Source organism: Staurois parvus, unplaced genomic scaffold (genome assembly GCF_062004578.1).
Source record: "Staurois parvus isolate SC_StPar_1 unplaced genomic scaffold, SC_StPar_1.0 ptg000578l, whole genome shotgun sequence".
Lineage (NCBI taxonomy): Eukaryota > Metazoa > Chordata > Amphibia > Anura > Ranidae > Staurois > Staurois parvus.
The window spans coordinates 6,539,685-6,564,496 of NW_028318374.1; the positions used below are offsets into that span (position 1 = coordinate 6,539,685).

General features: G+C 42.4%; 1 protein-coding gene across 2 annotated transcripts in view; it reads right to left on the reverse strand.

Annotated features, from left to right (window-relative positions):
* ZZZ3 (zinc finger ZZ-type containing 3) overlaps positions 1 to 24,812 on the reverse strand; it is a 77,529-nt gene that overhangs the window by 31,247 nt on the left and 21,470 nt on the right. For both annotated transcript variants that reach the window (XM_089692187.1, XM_089692188.1), the window contains exons 2-3: positions 21,574 to 23,087; positions 760 to 898 (exon numbers count right to left, since the gene is read on the reverse strand). In XM_089692187.1, coding sequence (XP_089548313.1) covers positions 760 to 898; positions 21,574 to 23,036 — 1,602 coding nt within the window. In that variant the 5' untranslated portion in view covers positions 23,037 to 23,087. The remainder of the gene's footprint in view (positions 1 to 759; positions 899 to 21,573; positions 23,088 to 24,812) is intronic.

Here is a 24,812-nt window from a genome sequence, read left to right on the forward strand (position 1 = left end):
TTAGGGACGGATATGAATGTACAATATATATGTAAAGTGCTGTGTAAATTGACGGTGCTATATAAGTACCTGAAATAAAATAATAATAATAGTATCATTTCAAAATTGAAGCTTCATGTCGAGTTTGAAGGAGTTGAAGCATTTCAACTCTTTCCGTTCAAGTCTATGGTAATGCAACGCAAACATGCTGGCATGTGTTTGTGGCACGTTAATAACATTACATTAATAATAGGCATTTGTGGTGTGCTTTTAGCGTGCGTTTAATGCTCCAAAAATGCACTATGGGCGTTTGGGGAGTGTTTATATGCTCGTTAAATGCAAGTCAAATGCAGGTCAAATGCACCTATTAACAAGCATTACTGATATATGTGCATTTGTTAAGAGTTAGCATTTTGAGTCAAGTGTGAACAAGGCCTAAGGTAGATATATCACCTTATTCATCATCTCCTAAGTAGAATGAGCATGAACATTTATTTATTCCTCGGAGTTCAGATTAAAATATTTAGTATCTTTATTTGTTTAAATGTTTAAATGAAAGCTGTCAACATTGACAATGAAACCTTCAAATTCATACAGGAAGCATATCCCATCTGCTTGGTACTTCAGTTTCCCATCCAGAAATCACTATAGTGCACCAGTCCACCTCACTCCCTTTAGTCAGTAATCTGGGGACCCAAGAACCCAGCTGGTGCCATAAAAAGAGGGAGTCCCAACCACACCCAAACGGTTAATAATACTGCTCTTCAGACAACACCATACCTTCGTTTGAAGCTTCTCCACAAATCCAATAGGATCGACCAGCGCGTCCGTCTGGTGTTGGGTTAACTTCTCAATGTCTAACACGGCTTGTGATCGCTGAGCCTCCAGCACCGAGATCGTCTGTAAAAGCCTCTGATAACTGGAAGGAAAAAAAGACATAATGACAATTTGCACCCACAGCTCAAGACTCTAGGAGGACACAGACCATACAGAAATCCATTACACCGAGTGAAATAAAGGTTCTCAGATACACAGTACAGGATATGGCCCAGTCATACAGCAAGGTTTACATCTAAAAGATTACAAAATCTGAAATGTCAAAATACATTGTGTGACAGTAACTGAAAGGTTTCATTTAATACAATTTTTGGGGATAGCCTACTGCAGTGTTTCTCAACCTTTTTTCAGTCAAGGCACCCTTACAGTTATGGACAGTTCTGAGGCACCCTTTACAATTTTGGACAGTCCCGAGGCACCACATTCTAAAATGTGAAAAAACTATTCCAATAGTTTTATAGAATGCAGCAACATCCACACATGTAGGACACCCAACATTAGAGGTAATTTATTTTTGGTACTGGTACTGACTAGTGTTCCAGTGTTTCTCTTCTTCCTCAGTTTTTCTCCATCACTGATCTAATGTGACCCCAGCACTGATGGAGAGGGGCAGGGGAGGGGCAAACTAGGATGCTGTTCAGGCAGCTGACATTCTCCTTATCAACTGATGATGTCATTGGCTGTCAAGATGCCGGCGGCTAGAAGATCATAATGGTGCACAATGAAAACCCGTGGCTTTGTGTAACTAAAAGGCAGGCTTGTTCCACCTGTTGGCTTGTTTACACTTTTTGGGCAATTTTTTTAGACATTTTGCCAAGGCACCTCTGAAGAAATCTCAAGGCACCCCAGGTTTCCTGGGCACCCTGGTTGAGAAAGGCTGGCCTACTGTACATCCTGCTTTTGAAAAATCACTACTGCTTCAAAGAATAATTCCAGGCATGGCTATATTATATTTACATTGACCCAGCTTGGACCTATGTAACTATGTATATACCATACCTGTCCAATCCCTGGAAATCACTGTATTAGGCCCCAATACTCTAGTGATCTCCATTTACTTCCAGGTCCTGTACTGAGTGGCTGGCCTGAAGTATTGTGAACAAAGAAGGTCACCCGCTTGTCATGGGCACCAATCAGAAAAGGCTTTGCATGTTCTGAATGAGTGTAAAGCATTCTTTGGTGAAGGTGGAGAGGCAGGGCAGTGACATCATGCTTTTCACCTTGTCTGGTCTAAAAACACTTTTGCATTCATTGAGAAACTGCAAAGCATTCTTTGACTGGTGCCTGTGCCAACCTCGTGTTCACAATGCATCAGGCCAGCCGCTCAGCACAGGCCCTGGAAGCAAGTGGATTCAGTGGAGTAGGGGTGTCTACTTCAGTGATTTAAAGCTTCCAGGGGCATCCACCAAGCATGGTACATACATACATTGGTCCAAGCTGGACTATTGGAACTATATAAAATATACCTGGAATACAGCTGATACTTTACCTTTCACAGGCTTTGTACTGTGAGTGCTTTGGGTGAGATATGATTTGTACAGTTATATTTCAGGCCCTAAAGACCTTCCCTTTTGACTTGTATGATTCTTGGTACACTCACCGGCCACTTTATTAGGTCCACCTTGCTAGTGCCAAGAAATCTCCCCCACACCATTACACCACCACCAGCCTGAACCGTTGTTACAAGGCAGGATGGATCCATGCTTTCATGTTGTTTACACCAAATTCTGACCCTACTATCTGAATGTCGCAGCAACCAGTCTGCCCATTCTCCTCTGACCTCTGACATCAAAACTGCCGCTCACTGGATATTTTCTGTTTTTAGGACCATTCTTTGTAAACCCTAGAGGTGCTTGTGTGTGAAAATCCCAGTAGATCTTCATATTTTCAAAAAATACTCAGCCCAGTCGGACTGGCACCAACAGCCAAGCTACGTTAAAAGTCATTTATATCCCCTTTCCCATTCTGATGCTCGGTGTGAACTTAACCACTTCCAGTCTGGACACTTTTACCCCCTTCCTGCCCAGGCCAATTTTCAGCTTTCAGTGCTATCACACTTTGAATGACAATTGCGCGGTCATGCAACACTGTACCCATATGAATTTTTAAAAAATGTTTTGAGACAGATAAAACTTTATTTTGGTGGTATTTATTCACCACTGAGGTTTTTACTGTTTTTATATATAAATGAAAAAGTCCCAAAAAAATTTTTTAAGTGTTTTTCTTATAAAATTTTGCAAATAAATAATCTTTCTTCATAAATCTTGGCCAAAATGTATTAATCTATCATTTTAGTAAAAAAAAAAAAAAAAAGAAAGAATAACCCAAATTTATTATAAGTTTATAACCAAAAATAACAATTTTTCAAAATGTTTTTTACATTTTCATTTATTGTTTTATATTTTATTTATAGTTTTTTTTTGTCTTTTTAACATACTGTCACTCTAGCAGTACAGTGTCACCATAGTGACACTGTACTACTTGTAGGGGGTGAAGATTTTTTTTTCTTTTTTTACACGGATTGCTTTTACACCCATAAAAGCTGTAAAAAAATTATTTCTCCTCTCTGGCTGCATTCCTGCAGCCATTGAGAAATACTTGTGAGCTGTGATTGGTCACAGCTTGTCACATGGTATAAGGCTGTTGTGTTGTCAATTTGTGTTACCAAGCAATTGAACAGGTGTACCTAATAAAGTGGCCGGTGAGTGTACATATTTAATTTCCAACCCTTTCTGGCTCACAGTATGCCAGCTATCTACATAAATCACCAAGATAGTTCACTTCTGAGTACACAGTCTAACATTCAGGAAGTAGAGTGTGAAATCAGGACAGTAATGTTTTTGGCTATATTCTCAGGTGTAGTTTATGCAAAGCGTAAAACTCCTGGCGTTTTCCCACACTCAAGGTGGAAAATACATCACACGAAGCATCAGCGTTTACACAAGTACAGAGGTTTATCACCATTCATTCCAGTTGTACGTCCCACCTACATTACCTCAGGAGCAGGAAAATGCTGGGAATTTTACGTTATGCGTATTTTATGTCTGCAGATGTCAGTGTGAATGAGGCCTTGTGATCACGCTTTTATCCTTCTGATAGTTATAAGGCCTCAATGATCTACCCTCAAAGGTGCAATATATTTAGGAACTGATGTGGCTTACGGCCAAAGTTAAAAAAGCTATAGATAATAAGAAAAGAGCTTTTATTAAATATAAAAATGAAGGAACGCTATCATCGTATAAACATTACAAAGAGTATAACAGAATATGCAAAAAGGAAATAAAGGCCACAAAAAGTGAAAACGAACGACAGATTGCAAAAGATAGCAGGACCATCCCCCAAAAATTCTTCAAATATATTAATAGTGAAAAGGTTCGGTCCGAGCATGTAGGCCCTTTACAAAATAATCTAGAGTGGGTGACTGGGGACAAAGAAGGCAAATGTATTAAATACCTTCTTCAGCTCTGTGTATACAAAGGAGCTCTTGTCCATAATGGGCATGGTATTGACACAGTTCCAGATGATCCACATTGGCTCACAATTGATATGATCGAAAAATATTTAGACAGAATAAATGTGAATAAAGCACCTGGACCGGATGGCATACACCCACGGGGCCTGAAGAATTGAGCTCTGTCATTTCAAAGCCATTGTTTCTAATTTGTAGGGACTCTTTAATGACTGGCATAGTACCACTGGATTGGTGTAAGGCCAATGTGGTGCCAATATTTAAAAAGGGGTCAAATCTTTCCCAAGTAATTATAGACCTTTTAGTTTAACTTCTATAGTTGGGAAGATACTGGAGAGTTTAATAAAAGACCACATAGATGAGTTCTTGCTGGAAAACAATATTTTAAGCAACAGACAGCATGGATTCATGAGAGACAGAAGTTGTCAAACAAATTTTATTTCTTTTTATGAGGAGGTGAGCAAAACCTTGGACAGAGGGGTGGTGGTGGACGTGGTATACTTGGACAGAGAGGTGGCGGTGGACGTGGTATACTTGGACAGAGGGGTGGTGGTGGACGTGGTATACTTGGACAGAGGGGTGGTGGTGGACGTGGTATACTTGGACAGAGAGGTGGTGGTGGACGTGGTATACTTGGACAGAGGGGTGGTGGTGGACGTGGTATACTTGGACAGAGAGGTGGCGGTGGACGTGGTATACTTGGACAGAGGGGTGGTGGTGGACGTGGTATACTTGGGCAGAGAGGTGGCGGTGGACGTGGTATACTTGGACAGAGGGGTGGCGGTGGACGTGGTATACTTGGACAGAGGGGTGGCGGTGGACGTGGTATACTTGGGCAGAGGGGTGGCGGTGGACGTGGTGTACTTGGACAGAGGGGTGGCGGTGGACGTGGTATACTTGGACAGAGGGGTGGCGGTGGACGTGGTATACTTGGACAGAGGGGTGGCGGTGGACGTGGTATACTTGGACAGAGGGGTGGTGGTGGACGTGGTATACTTGGACAGAGGGGTGGCGGTGGATGTGGTATACTTGGACAGAGGGGTGGCACACAAGGCTAATGTATAAATATAAAGTCTACAGGCTTGGAAAAATCTGTATGTAAATGGATAGAAAACTGGCTAAAAATGGTATTCAAAGAGTAGTGGTTAATGATTCATACTCTGAATGGTCTAGGTTGTCAGTGGTGTACCCCAAGGTTCAGTGTTGGGACTCTTACTTTTTAATATATTTATAAACGATATAGGGTCTGGAATTAAAAATCCCATTTCAGTCTTTGCAGATGACACCAAGCTGTGCAGTGGAATAACTTACAAGTCAACCGCAATGCTCTGTTTAATTGGGCAACTATGTGGCAAATGAGGTTTAATGTTGATAAATGTAAGGTTCTGCACTTGGGGGCTAAGAATATGCATGCATCATACATACTAGAGGGGGTACAACTGGGGGAATCAATGGTGGAGAAGGATCTGGGAGTTCTGGTAGATCACAAGCTTAACCAATTCAATACCGGGCAATTTTACACCTTCCTGCCCAGGCCAGTTTTCAGGTTTCAGCGCTCTCACACTTTGAATGACAATTGCGCGGTCATACAACATTGTACCCAAACTAAAATTTTATAATTTTCTTCACACAACTAGAGCTTTCTTTTGGTGGTATTTAATCACCGCTGGGGTTTTTATTTTTTGCTAAATAAAAAAAGACCAAAAGTTTTGAAAAAAAACACGTTTTTCTTTGTTTCTGTTATAAAAGTTTGCAAATAAATAATTGTTCTTCATAAATTTAGGCCGAGATGTATTCTGCTACATGTCTTTGGTGAAAATAACCCAAATTAGGATGTATTTTTTAGTTTGTAGGAAAGTTATAGAGTTCACAAACTATGGTATATATCTGAATATTGATCAATCCTGAAGTACTGACAGCCAATCTAATTTCTTGAGGTCCAAGAATGTCAGAACAGTACAAATATCCCACAAATTACCCCTTTTTGGAAAGTAGACAGTCCGATGTACTTCATAAGAGGCATGACGAGTTTTTTAAAGTTGTATTTTTTTTGTCATAATTTTTCGGAAAATTAAAAAACTAAAAAAATTAGTTTCACTATTTTATTTTTTACATATTGTCACCAGTGCAGTACAGCATCATATAACTGGCATGGCGGTGATCAGGGACACTGACTGGTGACAGTATGAAAAAAAAATATATTTTTTTTTATTAATTTTTTTTTTTCAAGATTTTTTTTTTCATATTTCACTATGACCAAAGTAGTACAATGTTACCATAGTAACATAGTACCCATAGTGTTGATTGGCTCCTGCTGCTGTCAATCGCAGCCAGTGAGCAAATGAGGAGAAAGTGGGGGGCCAGGGCAGAGCCGTGGCTCCTTGTGTCTTATGGGCGCATAGAGCAGTGGCTCAGGGACAAGCATGCAGTGGGGCTCCCAGGGCGAGCGGCTTTCCCTGGAGGCACTGCTTAAGGGGGAGGAGCCAGAAGCTTCGGAGGGGACCCGAAAAGAAGAGGATCGAGGCTGCTCTGTGCAAAATCACTGCACAGGGCAGGTAAGAATAGACATGTTTGTTATTTTAAGAGAAATAAAAAAAAAGCTTTAATGTCACTTTATTAAGGGGTCAACCACAGAAACATTTTACTTACAGTGGATATAAAAAGTCTAAACACCCCTGTTAAAATGTCAGGTTTCTGTGATGTAAAAAAAAAAAAAAGAGACAAAGAAAAATAATTTCAGAACTTTTTCCACCTTTAATGTAACCTATAAACTGTACAACTCAGCTGAACAACAAACTGAAATCTTTTAGGTGGAAGGAAGTAAAAATAAAAAACTAAAATAATATGGTTGCATAAGTGTGCACACCCTTATACTAATACTTTGTTGAAGTCCCTTTTGATATGATTCCAGCACTCAGTCTTTTTGGGGATGAGTCTATCAGCATGGCACATCCTGACTTGGCAATATTTGCCCACTCTTCCTTGTCTTCCTTGCAAAAACACTCCAAATCTGTCAGATTGTGAGGGCATCTCTTGTGCACAGCCCTCTTCAGATCACCCCACATATTTTCCATCGGATTCAGGTCTGGGCTCTGGCTGGGCCATTCCAAAACTTTTATCTTCTTCTGGTGAAGCCATTCCTTTGTTGATTTGGATGTATGCTTTGGGTCGTTGTCATGCTGGAAGATGAAGTTCCTCTTCATGTTCAGCTTTCTAGCAGAAGCCTAAAGGTTTTGTGCCAATATTGACTGGTATTTGGAACTGTTCATAATTCCCTCTACCTTGACTAAGGCCTCAGTTCCAGCTGAAGAAAAACAGCCCCAAAGCATTATGCTGCCACCACCATGCTTCACTATGGGTATGTTGTTCTTTTGGCGATGTGCAGTGTTGTTTTTGCACCAAACATATCTTTTGGAATTATGGCCAAAAATGTCAACCTTGATTTCATCAGACTATAACACATTTTCCCCACATGCTTTTGGGAGACTTCAGATGTGTTTTTGCAAAATTTAGCTGGGCTTGGATGTTTTTCTTCGTAAGAAAAGGCTTTCGTCTTGCCACTCTACCCCATAGCCCAGACATATGAAGAATACGTGAGATTGTTGTCACATGTACCACACAGCCAGTACTTGCCACATATTCCTGCAGCTCCTTGAATGTTTCTATAGGCCTCTTGCCAGCCTCCCAGACCAGTTTTCGTCTCGTCTTTTCATCAATTTTGGAGGGACGTCCAGTTCTTGGTAATGTCACTGTTGTGCCAGATTTTCTCCCCTTGATGATAACTGTCTTCACTGTGTTCCATGGTAAATATAATGCCTTGGAAAATCTTTTGTACCCTTCTCCTGACTGATACCTTTTAACAATGAAATCCCTCTGATGCTTTGGAAGCTCTTTGCGGACCATGGCTTTTGCTGTAGGATGTGACTAAGAAAATGTCAGGAAAGACCTACTAGAACAGCTGAACTTTATTTGGGGTTAATCAGAGGCACTTTAAATGATGGCAGGTATGTACTGACTCCTATTTAACAGGATTTTGAATGTGATTGCTTAATTCTGAACACAGCTATATCCCGTTATAAGAGGGTGTGCACACTTATGCAAACACATTATTTTAGTTTTTTATGTTTACTCCCCCCCTAAAAGATTTCAGTTTGTTTTTCAATGTTGTACGGTTTATAGGTCACATTAAAGGTGGAAAAAGTTCGAAAATTATTTATATTTGTCTCATTTTTCTATATCACAGAAACCTGACATTTTAACAGGAGTGTGTAGACTTTTTATATCTACCGTAAAAAAAAAAAAAAAAACACCTTTTACTTGTCAGTGTCATTTAACTGACATCATCTGCAGATGGGCATTTATCCATTTGATCTGCAGATGAATGAACAGCATGATACAAATATTACAATATGTTACATTGTATCTTTCTGTAGCATTTGAGAAAGTGTTATATTTAAACACTATCAGAAAACGTTGTTTTTTTTTTTACATCTTAAAGCGGAGTTCCAGATGATTTAAAAAAAATAAAAGTCAGCAGCTACAAAAACTCTAGCTGCTGACCTTTAAAATAAAGACACTTACTTGTCCCACGATCCAGCGTTGTCCTCACCACAGCTGGTTTCACCACCCGTCTACTCTCCCCAGTGCCGGCACCCGACTGTGATAGCTTGCGGCTTCACAGCTGGGTGCCCACTGCGCATGTCCAAGAAGTGCTCTAGTTTGTGAATGGTCCCGTAGTCTTCTGGGACCTCTCACACTTGTCCCAGAAGACTACGGGGAGGGAGTGGGGAGGACAACTTCCGCTTCCGATCGCCTTAGGCGATCGCAGCAGAAGTGGGAGTAGGGACCTGTCAAATTCCCCCCCGCTCCCCAAAGGTGCCAATCCTTAACGGGAAGCGGGGGACAAGGGCTTAAAGCGGAACAAGGGTTTAAAGCGGAACTTCCCCTTTTGGGGTTTCGCATTAAGTTGCAGAACTCCGCTGTGTACACAGCAATGTGGCTTTGACTAATCATAGCTGAATTGTTGTGTACTGAGAAGGGGGAGCAGGTCAGAAGGACTGGACGTGCTACACATGCCCCGTGTACAACGATGACCTTTTTTGGATGTGTGAAGCGCACCCAAAGTCTGCAACTAGTTAAAGTACACAGCCAATGTGAAACACATGAAATACCAGGAATTTTAAACCACTGCACATGGGGTGTCTAGGCCCTGTGAGTGCAATCCGTGCATTTTAGTGCACGAAGGAGGCACAGGTGCAACGTAATGCCCCACTGCCTGCAGCCTGTCAAAGTTTAAGGCAGGCTGAAATACGCCGTGGTTGGACAGGGCTGAAGGTTGTACCAAGTGGTGCTCATGTTAAAGGATAAGTTCACCTTTTGGGAAAAAAATAAATGCACATATTTTTGCAGGAAAAAAAAATGTGCAGTTATTATTTTTTCCTGCAAAAGCCTAGAAAGTATTGCACCTGTGATCAGGGGTGGAATATCAGATTTCTAGAGACAAGCCCTGCAGCTTTCAGCCTGTACCTTCATATGGGATGACTGTTTACAAGTTGGAGGGCCTGTGAATGAATTACGACACCGCTCATCAGTAACCTCGCAGTTCATTCAAAATTACAAGCCGTAATCCACAATGGCTGACGGTAGCTGTAATTCATGCATTCACAGGAAACTGTGAATGAATGATGAGGCTGTGTGGGCAGAGCCCCACACGGTCACACTGCTTTGGAATTTGAGGATCCCCCGACTGCTGTCACAATGAGGAGATGATTGGGGGAACTGGGTTCCAGAGCTGTAACATGCTACACGTTCCACCCTAAATACAGATGGAACATGCAACATGTTTCACCCTAAATACAGATGGAACATGCAACATGTTTCACCCTAAATACCGATGGAACATGCAACATGATCCACCCTAAATACAGATGGAACATGCAACATGATCCACCCAAAATACCGATGGAACATGCAACATGATCCACCCAAAATACCGATGGAACATGCAACATGTTCCACCCTAAATACCGATGGAACATGCTACATGTTCCACCCTAAATACCGATGGAACATGTAACATGTTCCAAAAGGTGAACTTATCCTTTAAAGGCCATATGGGTTCAGGGACGAGTGCCCAGAACTGCAGCTTGAAATGCACACTGTGAAAAGCTCAGTACAAGAAAGGAGGCTGTACAACTCTTCAAACCTGAAAGAAGGCTGGAATTCACCACTAAACTCCTGATTAGAAGACAGCAGGCTCAAAGACTAATCTGTAGAGAACTTACTCCCATTTGACCTGCAGTGAACATGTACTGACCGATGGGAACAGTAAATCTGAAAGTTGCACATAAAGGAATTAGCCAACCTGTCTCATGATGACAACAAGCAACCTTAAAGAGAAATTCCAGGCATGTACCTTTTATACAGTTATGTTACTCCAGCTTGAATCAATGTAATTACATATATACCATACCTGGCCAATGCTCTGGAATGCTGAGCAGCTGGCTTGCTAACATAGGAGGTGGGTCATTATCTTAACGAATGCAAAGAGTTCTCCAGTTGGTCGAGTTGGAGAGGCGGGGTGGTGATGCCGCACTCTTCACTTTGTCCAACCAGAGAACACTAGGCATTCATTCAGAAAATGACCCACCTCCTGCATTCAAAATGCAGCACACATGCTACTCAGCATGAGATCTGGAAGCAAGTGGAGATCACTGGAGTAGTGTCTTCTACAGAGATTTCCAACTTCTAAGGGCACTGAACTGGCCAGGTATGGAATATACATAGTTACATTGACCCAAGCTAGTCCAATATAACTATATAAAACATCCATACCTGGATTTCCTCTTTAATCCTAAATACTGTTAAGTACTGGGGACTGTACAGATCACATGGTCCCACATAGAATATTGTTAGGGAATTCCCTATACACAGATGTAAAAGGATCACTTAACAGCTTTAAGAATATGACGAGTGTTCAGAATTCGTTCCACAAATTTGTCCGGGTCAACAGTTGGGCTGGAGCTTGGTAGGAAGGATTCATTTCATTGTTTTTTTTGTGATGGTGAACAGGACCAATTGTAAGTGACAACAGAAAGTCATTGTTGCGTCAGGAGAGCAGGCACCACATGGGAGAGAAAGTTGGAGCCTAGGAAAATAAAAAACAAAGGGGTAGGATACCAAAGACAACACGTACATGGAAGGGCTGTGAAGTAGGCACTGCTCACCATAGAGGATTGGTGAGTCCTTGTGAGAGGTTATCTGCATCTGGTATCCCCTGGAGGTTTGCCAGGTATGAGGAGGAAGGGAAGCATGCTGGGCTACTCATGAAATGAGCATAGGAAACAAAGTACCTAAACAATGAAGAGTATATACAGTACAAGTCAGGGGACTTCAAGTGAGTCCACCGGGCAATAGGGGATCATGGGGCCCTGTGTCCTTGCCAAAATTCAAAAAAGCCTATGAAAAAGGTACCAGGGGTATCTCATGGGGCCCCCTACTGACCCCGTGCCCTCGGGCAGTGCCCGAGTTTCCAAATGGTCAGTCCACCCCTGCATATACAATATATGGCACAATATAAACTGGAGCACCAACACAAACTCTGTCCTTTGGAAAGCTCATCTGGGCATCTACAAGTGCCTGCTAAGCTCTTCAATGCGTGACTCCTCCAAGCGGTAGGGTTTTTGCTTGTGTTTTATATGAGTAAGCAGTCAGGACTGTACAAAGTTCCTACTGTCTGCCAACTGATGAAACAATCCCAAGTTGCTGAGGTCCAGTAGAGGTTTTTTGTGGTTGATCTGCAGAGCCTTCTGTCTGGCTCCACTAGGCCGCTCTATCCACTCCACCATCACAGCATGGATCACATGACCTCATACAATTGTCTGTAAAAATCAGCATATCATTGCTCCCCGCAACCCATCAAACACAAGGAAATTAAAAAGACACTTGGAGATTTTATGACTTGTAGAAACACATTCTGTCTGAAATGTTGTGTTCTTATGCAGGTCAGTAGACTCCAGGCTAGCGTCCAACAGAATGGTATAAATTATTCCGAATACATACATATAAGTATTTTTCTACATAGCCAAGAAAAAACCTCCAGGCTTGTAAAAGGAATATGTTTTGCCAAAAATTCCATTAACCCTTTTCCTGCCAAAGCTGTTTGAATTTTTTTGCACAAAATAAAAAAGTCATTTTAGTCCTGAAAACAAATGGTAACAATAATGTGGCTCCACTGCATATTTTGCCACCCTCTCAACCACCTAAATGATCCCTTAAACTGACAATACATGGGTCAAAATTTGACCGTTTCAGCAGGTACTGGACAAATTTCTGATCCATGTGTGACCACTGTGGTTTAGCAGAAGTCGATCTACCGAGTGACATCTGTACAACCAACCGGTCAGTATTTTTTTCACTCGATTAGAGCTGCAGGGCTATTCTGTGTATTCCGATGGCGGGGAAGTTTCCCTTTCCTGACCACTGTTGCAGCCAGAACCAAATACCCAATATCAAAGCCCAGAGAGAGCGGTGAAGTCAGGATCGGCCTGTAGGCCCGAGCACTGCATCATGGGAGGTTACCTGTACCCAAAAGCACTGTATTTTTCCCCCCACAATGGCTGCCATTCAGAACAAAGCAGCAGGGGAACACTGAAGCAGAGATCGGTTGGGGGTTAGGCTTTACATAGGCTGTCACTTTGCCTTGACCAGGAAATGACAGTGGCCCTATTCCCTAGAATTAAACACATTATTATTGTTACTATACTGCTTCCTAGAAATAAGTAGGTGTTGAAGATGAATTCCTCTAGTGAGCTGCAAAATATTTCATTTTTTCTCATCATATACACTTCAAAGTATATCTACATTCAAAAACAAAAAAAAATGATACCAATTCTTAAATGTGGACGCTGCATTTTCTTTTTTTAAGCTTTTTTATTTTTACCGGATGGTCTGTCCAGTAACATATGTCCTGTGAGGGTGGCTACATCAACTATTTCACTGTATCTATGGAGGAGCAATGAAGCCAACGTTGGACAGCAGCATTGTCATCCTGTGCAAAGGGTAGATGATAGATTTAGGGCTCATTCACATGGGTGCAGAGGCCCGTACAGCGTGACCACAGGCAGCCATTGCTACTCTATGCAGACTATTTTTACCATACTTTTTTTTTCACTAAACTTAATTCTTTGGCACATAGGGAAACATGGCAGGGGCGCAATGATGTGGATGGGAATAGGGGGAGGGTGAAAGCCATCACTTCCATCTGACAGCCAGTATGGCAGATTTACACACATTCCCCCCTCTGTTGCTGATGTATGGCAAATGGAGGTGGTAGCGATAGGGTTAAAAGGAAGTTAAAAAAATAAAAGACTTACTGGCCAGATCAACAGATAAAACTATGTTGTGGGGATCACAAAAAAAAGGGGGGATAGCTGTGTTGATGCTACTGACAGACTGCATCACGTGTGTCATTTTTATTTTGCAAATAGTTCCACTTTAAGCAGCCTTATTTCGTTTTCTACCAGCGTGGACAATGTAGGCGTAATAGTTACTGATGACATTTCGGGGACGATCTGTCGGTTTCTCAGCTATAATCACAGCTATAATAGACACTGCGGCACAAAGAGACACGAGCTATAGAAGTCGTGAGAGCTGCAGCTGGATTAAAGGTAAACTCTTCTATGGATAACAAAGGAATCACCTGTCAGCTCTGAGGGATCCGTGCATCTCTAAAGAAGTTCAAAGTTTTCAGAGCTTTGCTAAAAATCAATGAACTCTTCCTGTGATCAATATAATTTCACAAGGGAAGCTTTGTGCCAAACCAGGGTGTTACAGCTCCTCCTGCCTGAGGGCATTTCTCCTGGCCAACAGTATTCACAACAAAGACTCCATCAACTGCCCCACAAGGTGGATATTTAAAGAGGGCTTTGTGTAAAAGCGGTTCTCCAGGCAGATTTTTTTTTTTTAATTATTTAATTGAACATGTACCCAAGTTTGCCCTGTAGGGCACCCTCCTGCCTTCATTTATCAGGAAATGCTGCCTGATAACTGTGCTTGAGGCAGCATCCCGTTAACCACTTGCCTACCGGGCACTTATACCCCCTTCCTTACCAGGCCAATTTTCAGCTTTCAGCGCTGTTGCACTTTGAATGACAATTGCGCAGTCATGCAACATTATACCCATATGACATTTTTATCAGTTTTTTTCTCACAAATAGAGCTTTTTTTTGTTGGTATGTAATCGCCGCTGGGTGTTTTACTTTTTGTGCTATAAACAAAAAAGGAGCAAAAACTTTGCAAAATTTTATAACAGAAACAAAGATACTTTCTATTTTTCAAAGTTTTTGCTCTTTTTTGTTTATAGCACAAAAAGTAAAACAAAGTAAAAGTAAAGCTGAGTGCCCCTCATCAGTGCCGCCTACCCATGCCACCTCATTAGTGCTGCCTATCAGTACTGCCTATTAGTGCAGCCTCATCAACGCTCATCAGTGAAGAAGAAAAATTACCTGTTTGCAAAATTTTATAATAGAAACAAAGATACTTTCTATTTTTCAAACAGGTAATTTTTCTTCTTCACTGATGTGCGTTGATGAGGCTGCACTAATAGGCAGTACTGATAGGCAGCACTAATGAGGTGGCATGGATAGGGGGCACTGACTGGCGCAACTGCGGGGCACTGACTGGCACAGGTGGGTGGCACTTCTGGGCACAGGTGGGTGGAACTGGTGGGTGGCACTGCTGAGCACCGATCATCAGGACACTGATCATCAGTGCCCTGATGATCGGTGCCGATCCCTGCTGACAACTGCCGGTTCTCGGCAGTACTTTCCTCACGCTCTGACAGCGTGAGGAAAGTGCAGCCCAGAACCGGCACTTGCATTTCCCTCTGATCAGCGTGTCATTAGACACGGCTGATCACGTGGTAAAAGACCGCTGTGATTGGCCTGTTACCACATCACGTGATCAGCTGTGTCCGTAGGACACAGCGATCACGTAGATCACTGGGGGCGCAGGAGTGCGCGTTCTGCGAGGACGTCATATGACGTCCACCCAGAACTGGCCGGACGCAGTGCAGCCATCAATCGGCTATTTGCGGTCGGCAACTAGTTAAAGAGACCGACCACCCCAGCAGGGGATATGTGCATTAGGTGACTGGTCTCATCAGCAACCCCCTAAACACATGTTGGATGCCCTGCAGATTTCTCTGTCCTGCACTGCTGCAAGCCAGAAGATGAGATTGCCCATACGTGGATTGAAATGCTGCTATGGCTCAGGGGAGGAGGATAGGCGTCAGTGCGCACTTTCTCAAGCCTGCCTGAATAGGTATGTCAGTTATTAGTAAGTCCGGGGCAGGTGCGTAGGGATTGGGACTTGACAAGGCACTACGCTGGGACTACAGGCTAGCACCAGCTAGCCTGTATTTAAATTTAAATGGACTCAGATAATGCAAACTAAAGAAAAATTAGCAGCATACAAGTGGGCACAGATATTTAGGACTGACAAATAAAAACATAATAAAAATCTTTTTAAAAAGCTATGCATGGTCAATTTAATATTGTACGACCAATGCAAACTATGATAGATTGATAGAATATCAATAAATCAGTGATTATTGATATTCTATCACCCCTTCATAATTAGTATGGATCATATTTGTTTTTATTATGCTTTTGTTGATGATGGTGTCACATATATACATTAAATTTTAAAGTGACAAATATCTTGCATAACATTTTACTTAAATGTTTTTATCACTATCAATCCTAAGTATCTTTGCCCCCTTCTATGCCTCTTGTTTTTCCTTAGTTTGCATTATATGAGATCATTTAAATTTAAATATAAAGTTGGCTGGTCATGGTATTACCACTGCACTGCCTTGTCAAGTCCTGATCCTTGAGCGCCTGTCCCCCAGGCATACAAACAGCCGACATATTACACATTCAGATAGGCTTGAGAAAGAGTGCATTTCCCTGGAAACACATTTCCACCTATCCTCCTCTCCTGTAACTGAGCTGCACAAGATGTAGCCATAGGTGCCGCCGGTACTCATCTTTACATTGTGGGTCTGGTGCCATAAGATCAGGGGTTACCGAGGACCATACAAAGGAGTGTTTCCACACACAGGGCCTCTTGTTGCTGTTACAACTTCTCTTAGCATCACAAGCTGGATACAGGCTACTATAATGTGAGTGATACTATTTTTCAGTAAATGGTTTATATGGATACTGGCTCCGCACCCTTGCTATTCTTGTCTTTTCACATGCTTCACTGGATCTGTTCCAGGACCTGCTGATAAGGAGCTGCAGGATTTCTCATTTCATCCCTCATTGTGTCCCAGAACCTGTGCTATTGGACTCCCTCCATTAAAGTAGAACTATAGACAAAGCAAGTAAGGGAGGGTTATGACCCATCCCTTTATTTCTTGGAAGCTGTCCCAATAGAGAGATTTACCTTCACTGCCTGTCCCATAGCCAAAACAGGAAGTGAGAAAATCTCTACAAATTAAGGGAATTCCTTGGGGACCCCCAGGTCTCCAAAGCTAGTGTTACCATTGAAAGACTGCTAATCTAGTACTTTTCTGGGGACAACCCGAAATTTGGGATTTTCTTTTACTTTCGATGATAATGGTAAACAGGACAAACAGAGTGGGTGAATCTCCCTAATGGGGTCACAGAAAGCAATAACACCCTGACAGGTATTCTAATCCCTCTCCACTCTATCCAAAACTAAAAAATGTTTTGCCTTAAGGTTGGTCATACATTATACAATTGTCCTTTAGTTTTACCAAAACCGTATAATATGAGGTCAGACCTAAACACTTTCCATTGATATGCAATCAGGCAGGCCCATGCACTACATAGTTGAAGGTAAATCTAAAGGAAATGGAATAAGAACATTGTATACTGTATGGCCAGGTTTAGTTATCATTTTTTTTTGGCAAAGTGGTATGTTTGAATGCTTTGTGGTAATTTGTATATTTGGTTCTATACAAAATAGTTTGTGGCTGGCTGATGGAATGACAGTCCCGCTAAAGCAGTCTCCTCCTGAGCATGATCTTCAGCCAGTGCTGTCCTGGACAGCAGGCTCAGGAGGAGATGGCTGCTACAGAACTGCCAACCCATTGACTGACTCTATTACCTGCCAGTTGGATGGTCCACACAATAGACCCTACCTGGGCTATGAGATAAAATCAGCAAGGAAAAACCAGGAAGCATAGAATGCTGATGTAACGAACAATCACTACTGTCCCTCTGTACATATACAGTGAAAAACTACACATAGTAAGGTTCACAAAACAGTAACAACTTATTGCAATTAAATTAGATAAACCAGAACTAGATGACTTTTAATTTGAAACACGAACAATTGCCTGTTTCCATTCGTTTTTTTCATCCTGCTGATGAGCTGTAGCCACATCCTGTCTACACACACTGGCTCCAGTATCACTGATCTGGACTGGTTCCACCATAATGGCAAGTATTGACCATGCCAGAGCCAGGCTCACCCCCCTCCTGCCCCTGCGATTATCCCTTACATGGCTGGCAAGAGGTTAAAATATATTCAAAGTCAAAACATTTGTTTTCATTCTGTAGTAGGGGATGGGTAAAACCGCTCAAGCAGGGGTGCAAACTCTCTGAAATAGGGATGCACCGAAATTTCAGTGGCCAAAATGTTTCGGACAAAAACACCCCTTTTGGCCATCGGCTGATGTGAAAAAAGCACCGATACTGATGCCGCAAAAAAACTCGCCCCCAGCCGCCGCTCGGTAGTTCTTAGCCTTACCTGAGAAACCATCGAACGATCCTGGTGCTGGGCATAGAGATTAGTGAAGGAAAGATGGCCTCCACTCATCTCTATGCCCTTGGAGGACCAGAGCGATGTCACTTACGGTTCCAGCCATTTTTTTTTTTTTTGTAAAGCGCTAGATCAGTGCTTTTTTTTTATCTAATGCTTTACATTGCAGAGGAGAGATGTGGGGTCCTATTGACCCCATATCTCTCCATAAAGAGGACCTGACACTAATTATTTCTATCACAAGGGATGCATGCATTTCTTGTGATAAAAATAAAAGTGACAGTGCAAAAAAAAAAAAAAAACATTAAAAAAAAAAAAGTTTAAAGTGCCCCCGTCCCCCCTTGCTCACACGTAGTGGTGAACACATACGTAGGCCATGACCACACATGTAAATGGTGTTCAAACCACAGATGTGAGATATCGCCATGAAGGTCGGAGCAAGAGCAATAAATCTCGCACTAGACCTCCTCTGTAACTTTACACTGCTAACCTGTAGAAATGTTTAAAGCATCACCCATGGAGATTCTTAAGTACTGCAGTTTCATGCAAATCCACGAGCGTGCGCAATTTTAAAGCGTGACATGTTGGGTATCCATTTACTCGCCGTAACATCCTCTTTCATATTTTACTAAACTATTGGGGTATATATTGTGTTTTTTTTTTTTTTTAATCAAAGTGTATTTTTTTTCAAAATATATATATTCATTTTTAAAAAACTGCTCATTTCAGTTTTCAGCCAGGTACATTTTGAATTTTAGGTTTCAGCACCAGAATTTTCATTTCGGTGCACCACTACTCTGAAGTTTGTAAAAAAAAATTATCTATAAAATCATTGCAGAGAAATGGCATTTCATGCTTATCTTTCATTTCCACCTGCAGAAGCTAGAGGTCTCCCTTGGAGCACCACAGTTATCTCAAAAGTCTAAAGCCAGCCATACACTATACAATCTCCTTTACACCTATCAAAACAATGAAAATGGAGGGTATGCCTCAGCAATCCAATCAATCAGGCCCTTACACTACACAGTTGATGGTAAAGCCAAAGGAGATTGCACAATCAGATTGTATAGGGTATAGTAACCTCAAAGGATAAGTTCACTTTTATACAAAAAATAATAAATGCACATTTTTTTAGCAGGTAAAGAAATGTGCATTTATTATTTTTTCTTGCAAGAACCCGTAAAGCACTGCACCAGCAATCAGCAGATCGCTGGTGCCATGCAGGTCTCCTGCAGATCTGTCAGTATATCTGCTTGCCCTTACAGGATGTACGAGGAAGCTACTGACCGGAAGACTCAATGAACTACCATGGCGCTCCACAGCATCCTGGTAGTTCATTGAGAGCTACAAGTTGACAGCCGCTAAGGCAGTGAATGAAGTGGTTGGGTGGGCTGAGCCCCGCTCGGCCACGTTCTTTTTAAATTTGACAGCTAGCAAGGGGGAAGAAGATCCCTCGCTAGCTGTCAAAGTGGGGGCCGGTCTGATCATAGCGTTACACCCTGAATGTGGGTGTAACATGTAACGTGATGAAAGGTGAACTTATCCTTTAACGGTCTGTTCACACCACTTGAACCAAACGCTGCTCTCTCTTAGACACATACAGGAGCCATTACTTGTTAATGGCACCCCCACGTATATAACAAACGCAGGTGCGTTCACGGCACACAAAACCACCGGTATCGCAATATCTTGTAGTATGGTGAGGCGCAATTTTAACATTGTGTCAGCCTTACTATCTGCATGTTGGGCAGCCCAATAAAATGAATAGGCTGTTGAGAACGTGCACGATCCGGTGTGAGCCGGCCCCTAATCACACAAAACTGAAGAAGGTGATGTATACTATCTACAGTTTATTATACTGCTACTCTGCCTTACAATACTACAGGCCCAGGTTTAAAGTGGTTGTAAACCTTACACATACCCAGAGAAGTGACTGGCCTCTCATGATAAACAGAGATGAAACAAATCCTCCTCCTAAGTTGTACCTGTATATCTGCACTTTCTTTCCTCTACAGCCTCCTAATGCACTATTTTTTCACAGAATTCTTTAAGTGATTCTAAAGGTTGTATTTTTTTTTTCAATAACAAATATGTTGTACTTACCTGCTTTTTGCAATGTTTTGCACAGAGTAGCCCCAATGCTCCACTTCTCGAATCCCCCATGGGTGGTCCTGGCCCTTCCCCCGTCGAGTGCCCCGACAGCAAGCTCCTGAGCTCTGCCCCGCCCCCTCTCTCTCCTCACTGGCTCACTGTCTGTGATTGATAGTAGCCAATGGTTCTCTGGCTGTGACTGACAGAAGCCAATGGCTCCCACTGCTGTGTAAGCCAAAGAGGAGAGACCTGGGAGAGCCTCTGCTCTCATGCACATCGCTGGATTGAGATGGAGCTCAGGTAAGAATAAGGGGTGGTCAGGGAGAGCTGCACCTAGACGATTTTTTACCTTAATGCACAGAACACATTAAAGTAAAAAACATTCTGCCTTTGGAACCACTTTAGCTCCAGAAGGCAGGGGGTGGGGATCTGATATCACACACAGCACAGCATAGAGCAGGGTGAGTAATCTGTGACCTGAGTGATGGGAATGGGCACACCCCCACTACACGGTCTCATAGGGAAACATAGACAGCTGAGGAAGTTAGTCCCCTGTTGCAATGAAGGGGGGCTGAGCCATCTCCTGGGATTGCTGGTATCTGCAAAGACTGACTCATGTAGATAGCAGAGGAGTGAGACAGCAGAAATGAATCACACTAAGTGCTATAGATAGAGGCAAGTACACACTATAGATGGATGTGCTTTGTTCATTTTTCATTTCAGAATTTTGAAACTATGGGTAGGAATATAAAGTTACCAAAATTGCACCGTCTGGACTTGCAAGGAACAACAACAAACAGAGGCCTAACCTAACACATTACCACTATACAGTTTTATAGAATAATTGAAGCAAGCAACATATGCTTTTCATTATCTTGCATTTGTGAGTACATTACTTGCTTCATTTATTCAATAAAACTGTATAGTGGTAATGCGCTAGGTCAGTGCACCCTTTCTTTGCTGTTGTCTTTTATTGTTACATAAAGGGATACCGACAGTCCTGAGGGGGCAGCAAGACACATCTGCGCTATATCTATAAGCCAGACAAGAGGAGTCCATCAAACCCCAAAGCAACACACTCGAGCGCAGGAAGTTAATTTTGGAATTTCTTGGACTCACAAGGAAATTAAGGATGAACCATAAACTTCTGCAATGTGAGCAGAGTTGCATGTTTACATTGTGATAAACTAATACCTGGTATCTGCATGGGTGCTTGCACATGTGTCAAAATGCTGTGACCTTTGGAAAACAAGACACATAATCCACTAAGTATTTGGATGGATCTCAGAGCTCCTCTGTTAAGTGACATTTACATTTGTAAACATGCAAGGAACCTTTGGCTCAAAGAGACAATGAACACAGAAGTGAATAGCAGAAATCAAGGTTACCATGGTTACACATACTCTTTGTTGTGTTTCAAAGCCAGGTGATCGGACTCAAAGAAGTACACATCGGGCTCGTCCTCTTCCTCGTCTGCAGGTTGCACGCTGCCGCTATCTTTGGCGGAAAGCGCCATACACTCTGTGCTGGAGGAGGCGCAGGCAGCCGGCTTATCCTGCGAACACTTTGCAGAAGAACAAGTCTGCCTTTTGTCACTCGAAGCCGCCTCTTCAGCGGTCGTTACGGTTCCATTAACCGCAGAGGAAAGTCTACTATCCTCGTTGGAACTCTCCTCGGCCTGTCCATTCTCCCCACACGGAGAGGCGTTTTTGGATGAGCTGTCTTTGACAGATACGAGCTTCCTTGGTGAAGTTCTTAAGGTATACCTATGTTCTTGAGTGTCGGAAAAACACAGCTCAAGCGAGGGTCCCTCTGCCACCTCAGACATGGGGAAATCCCCACCACAAACAGGCTTGTCCTCCTGACTGAGGCTAGGTACACTGTGTGGGGATCGAGCAGCTTGTTCCTTGGAAATGCCATCGCCTACAACGTCAAGTTCCTCCTCAGAGTCCCGTACGATCAGTAGGGCTTCCGCGCAGGAAGTTGTTGATTCATTGGTCTGATTGACATGATCGATAGGTAGGCAGTTATTTAATTCATGGTCCTGTTTGTCTGCCTGTTCCTCAGAGTGCGTGCAAGGCACATTATGGTCTGAAAGACTGTCTGTCTCACTGTTAACGGGTGCAGAGCAAGGAGTCAGCGAATCCCCATTCTCTGTTAAGTTCGGGGAGGTGACCGTACTAACATTATTCTGTTTAACACTCCCATCTGAAAGACAGTTATTACAATTTACAGCAGCAGTCTCGTTGTTGTCAATACCGTTAACAATCTGATGGTTAAACGCGTCACCATCAGGTAAGGAATTTTTTACAATTTCCTCAGACTCCGTTTCGGTTTTGATTTCCCTTTGGTTACTATCATCCAGTAAAAGATATCGATTAGCTCGTTTAGAACGGGATGTGTCTGTTTCATGGTCAGATTCAGAGTGCCTCCTTTCCGAGGGCTCCTTGTGAAATGTACCAGACAATTCTTCCTCCGGGCTACTGATTTCCTCAGAGCGAAGGTAACGCTTAATTTTCTTCAACACAGGCGACAAAGCTCCCGACGATTTCTTGTCGCTGTTTTCCACACTGTCTTTGTCGCAACTGTCCTTTTCTGAAATAGACAGGCCTCTCTTTCTTGGGCTTACCCAAGACTCCCGAGGGCTTGGCTGTTTGAGTTCGCTGCCCTTGTTGAGGCTTCCCTTTTGGATCTGAACAGGTTCTGGCCTTTTCTTAGGAGACCTAGACCTCAAAAGCGCTGGGGGGACGACCTCGTCAGGGTGAGCGATGCTGCGGTTTCTCAGGGTGCGACCACAGAAGTTTTCATCCAGCCCGTTTAATCCCACAGTAGATCTTGTGACGCGAGTCGAACGGGAAGCAGCCATACTATGGATCACCCAAATCGTGAGATCGACATGATCCTCTCATTGGGAACCCTGCAAAATGCAAAGACAGCAAAAACCAATGTGAGATGTAATTTTACTATGTAAAGTGTATCAAAGCAATTTATTAAAGCAAATCTTCCTTCAAAAGAAAACGTTTTTACCCCAAGGAAAGCATTGGCCTCCCAAAAATACAAAGGCAGCAGAGCACAGGCCCCTTCATATATGATGAGAGCAGAGCCCTGAAGCCTACCTATATAACTATCCAATATTGCAGGTTCTAGTATTTTAAAACTCATTGTAAACATGCACAGGAGGCTGCTTCATCACTTAGGCTCCGTGCACACTAGGATTTTTTTATGCTCCAAAAGCACTGGGGAAAAAATGCTGGTAATAGCATTTTTTTTTAGTAGCAGTTTAGGAGCATTTGCTTTTCTACAGTAAATATAGGGAAATAAAAGCTGGAAAAAGGCTGTTAGGAATTTAGCTACCAAAAACTATTTTTTTTCTGCTCCTAACCGCTGAAGCTTGAAAAACAATACTAAGCCTAAAATAGTGTGCATGGACACTTAGGATAATCCTGTTTAGCTTCTAGGAGCAGAAAAAAAAAATGCTGATAACAGCTTCTAAAAAAACACTAGTGTGCATACAGCCTTAAAGAGTTGTTAAAGGCAGATTTTTTTTTTACCTTAATACATTATCTGCATTAAGGCAAAAAAAAAAAACCCATCTGCAGGCAGCTCCTCCCACTAGCCCCTCCTTATACTTACCTGAGCCCAATCTGGATCCAGCGCTGTGCACGAGAGTAGCTGCTCTTTCCATTCTCTCTCCTCAATAAACAGAAATGCAGCAGTGGGAGCCATTGGCTTCTGCTGCTGTCAATCAGCCAGTGAGCAGGGACGAGCTATAATGGGCACAGAGCAAGGCACAGGATTGAGCCTGCATGAGTACCCTATAGCAAATGGCTTGCTATGGGGGCACTCCCATTGGGGGAGGAGCCAGGAGCGCTGGCAAGGGAGGAGCCAGGAGCGCTGGCAAGGGACCCCCAGAAGAGGAGGATCGGGGCTGTTCTGTGCAAAATGATTGCACAGAGCACGTACCTATGAGATATTTATTAAAAAAAAAATAGGTTTACAATTGCTTTAAAGGACAGCTTCAGTTTCAGCAAAAACTCCACAATCCACCCCTGCCCTTCTCACCAAATTTAATAGATATTTCCAGAAAACATGCTTCACCCACATTTCATTGCCCAGCCTGTCTTTCTTACATAAAGCAGTGACCCCTTGGCCCTATAAAATGCAAAATGTGCCCCAAGCATCATAGAGGAAACAATCATAGATCTAAAATGCAGGTCAGATCTCACTGTATTTCTGTGGTGTAACAAATGATAGTAAATCTCTGTCACTAAAGGGCAGCACTGAGACAACACCTCGCACACCCACACATCACCACGTTTTCTAGTATCCCCAACCTACTGTGTGATTCGTACTACTTCATATTGTGTTGTGAGATTTAATCAAAATTAGTTTAAAAAAGTAAAAAAAAATTTCAGATGATTCCTGCCAACTTTCATTACCACTTATATCCACGGCAATTTTAATTTTTTTCGCAAGTTAATACTAGCATGTTTACTAGGAAAAAATTTTAGAACCCTCCCCTCCAAACATATATTTTCTGTAAGCCTTGGTCTTTTTGCTATTAAACATGTACAGCAAAAAAAAAAAAAAATCTAATTTTGTCATAAATTTAGGCCAAAATGTAATCTCCTACATGTCTTTG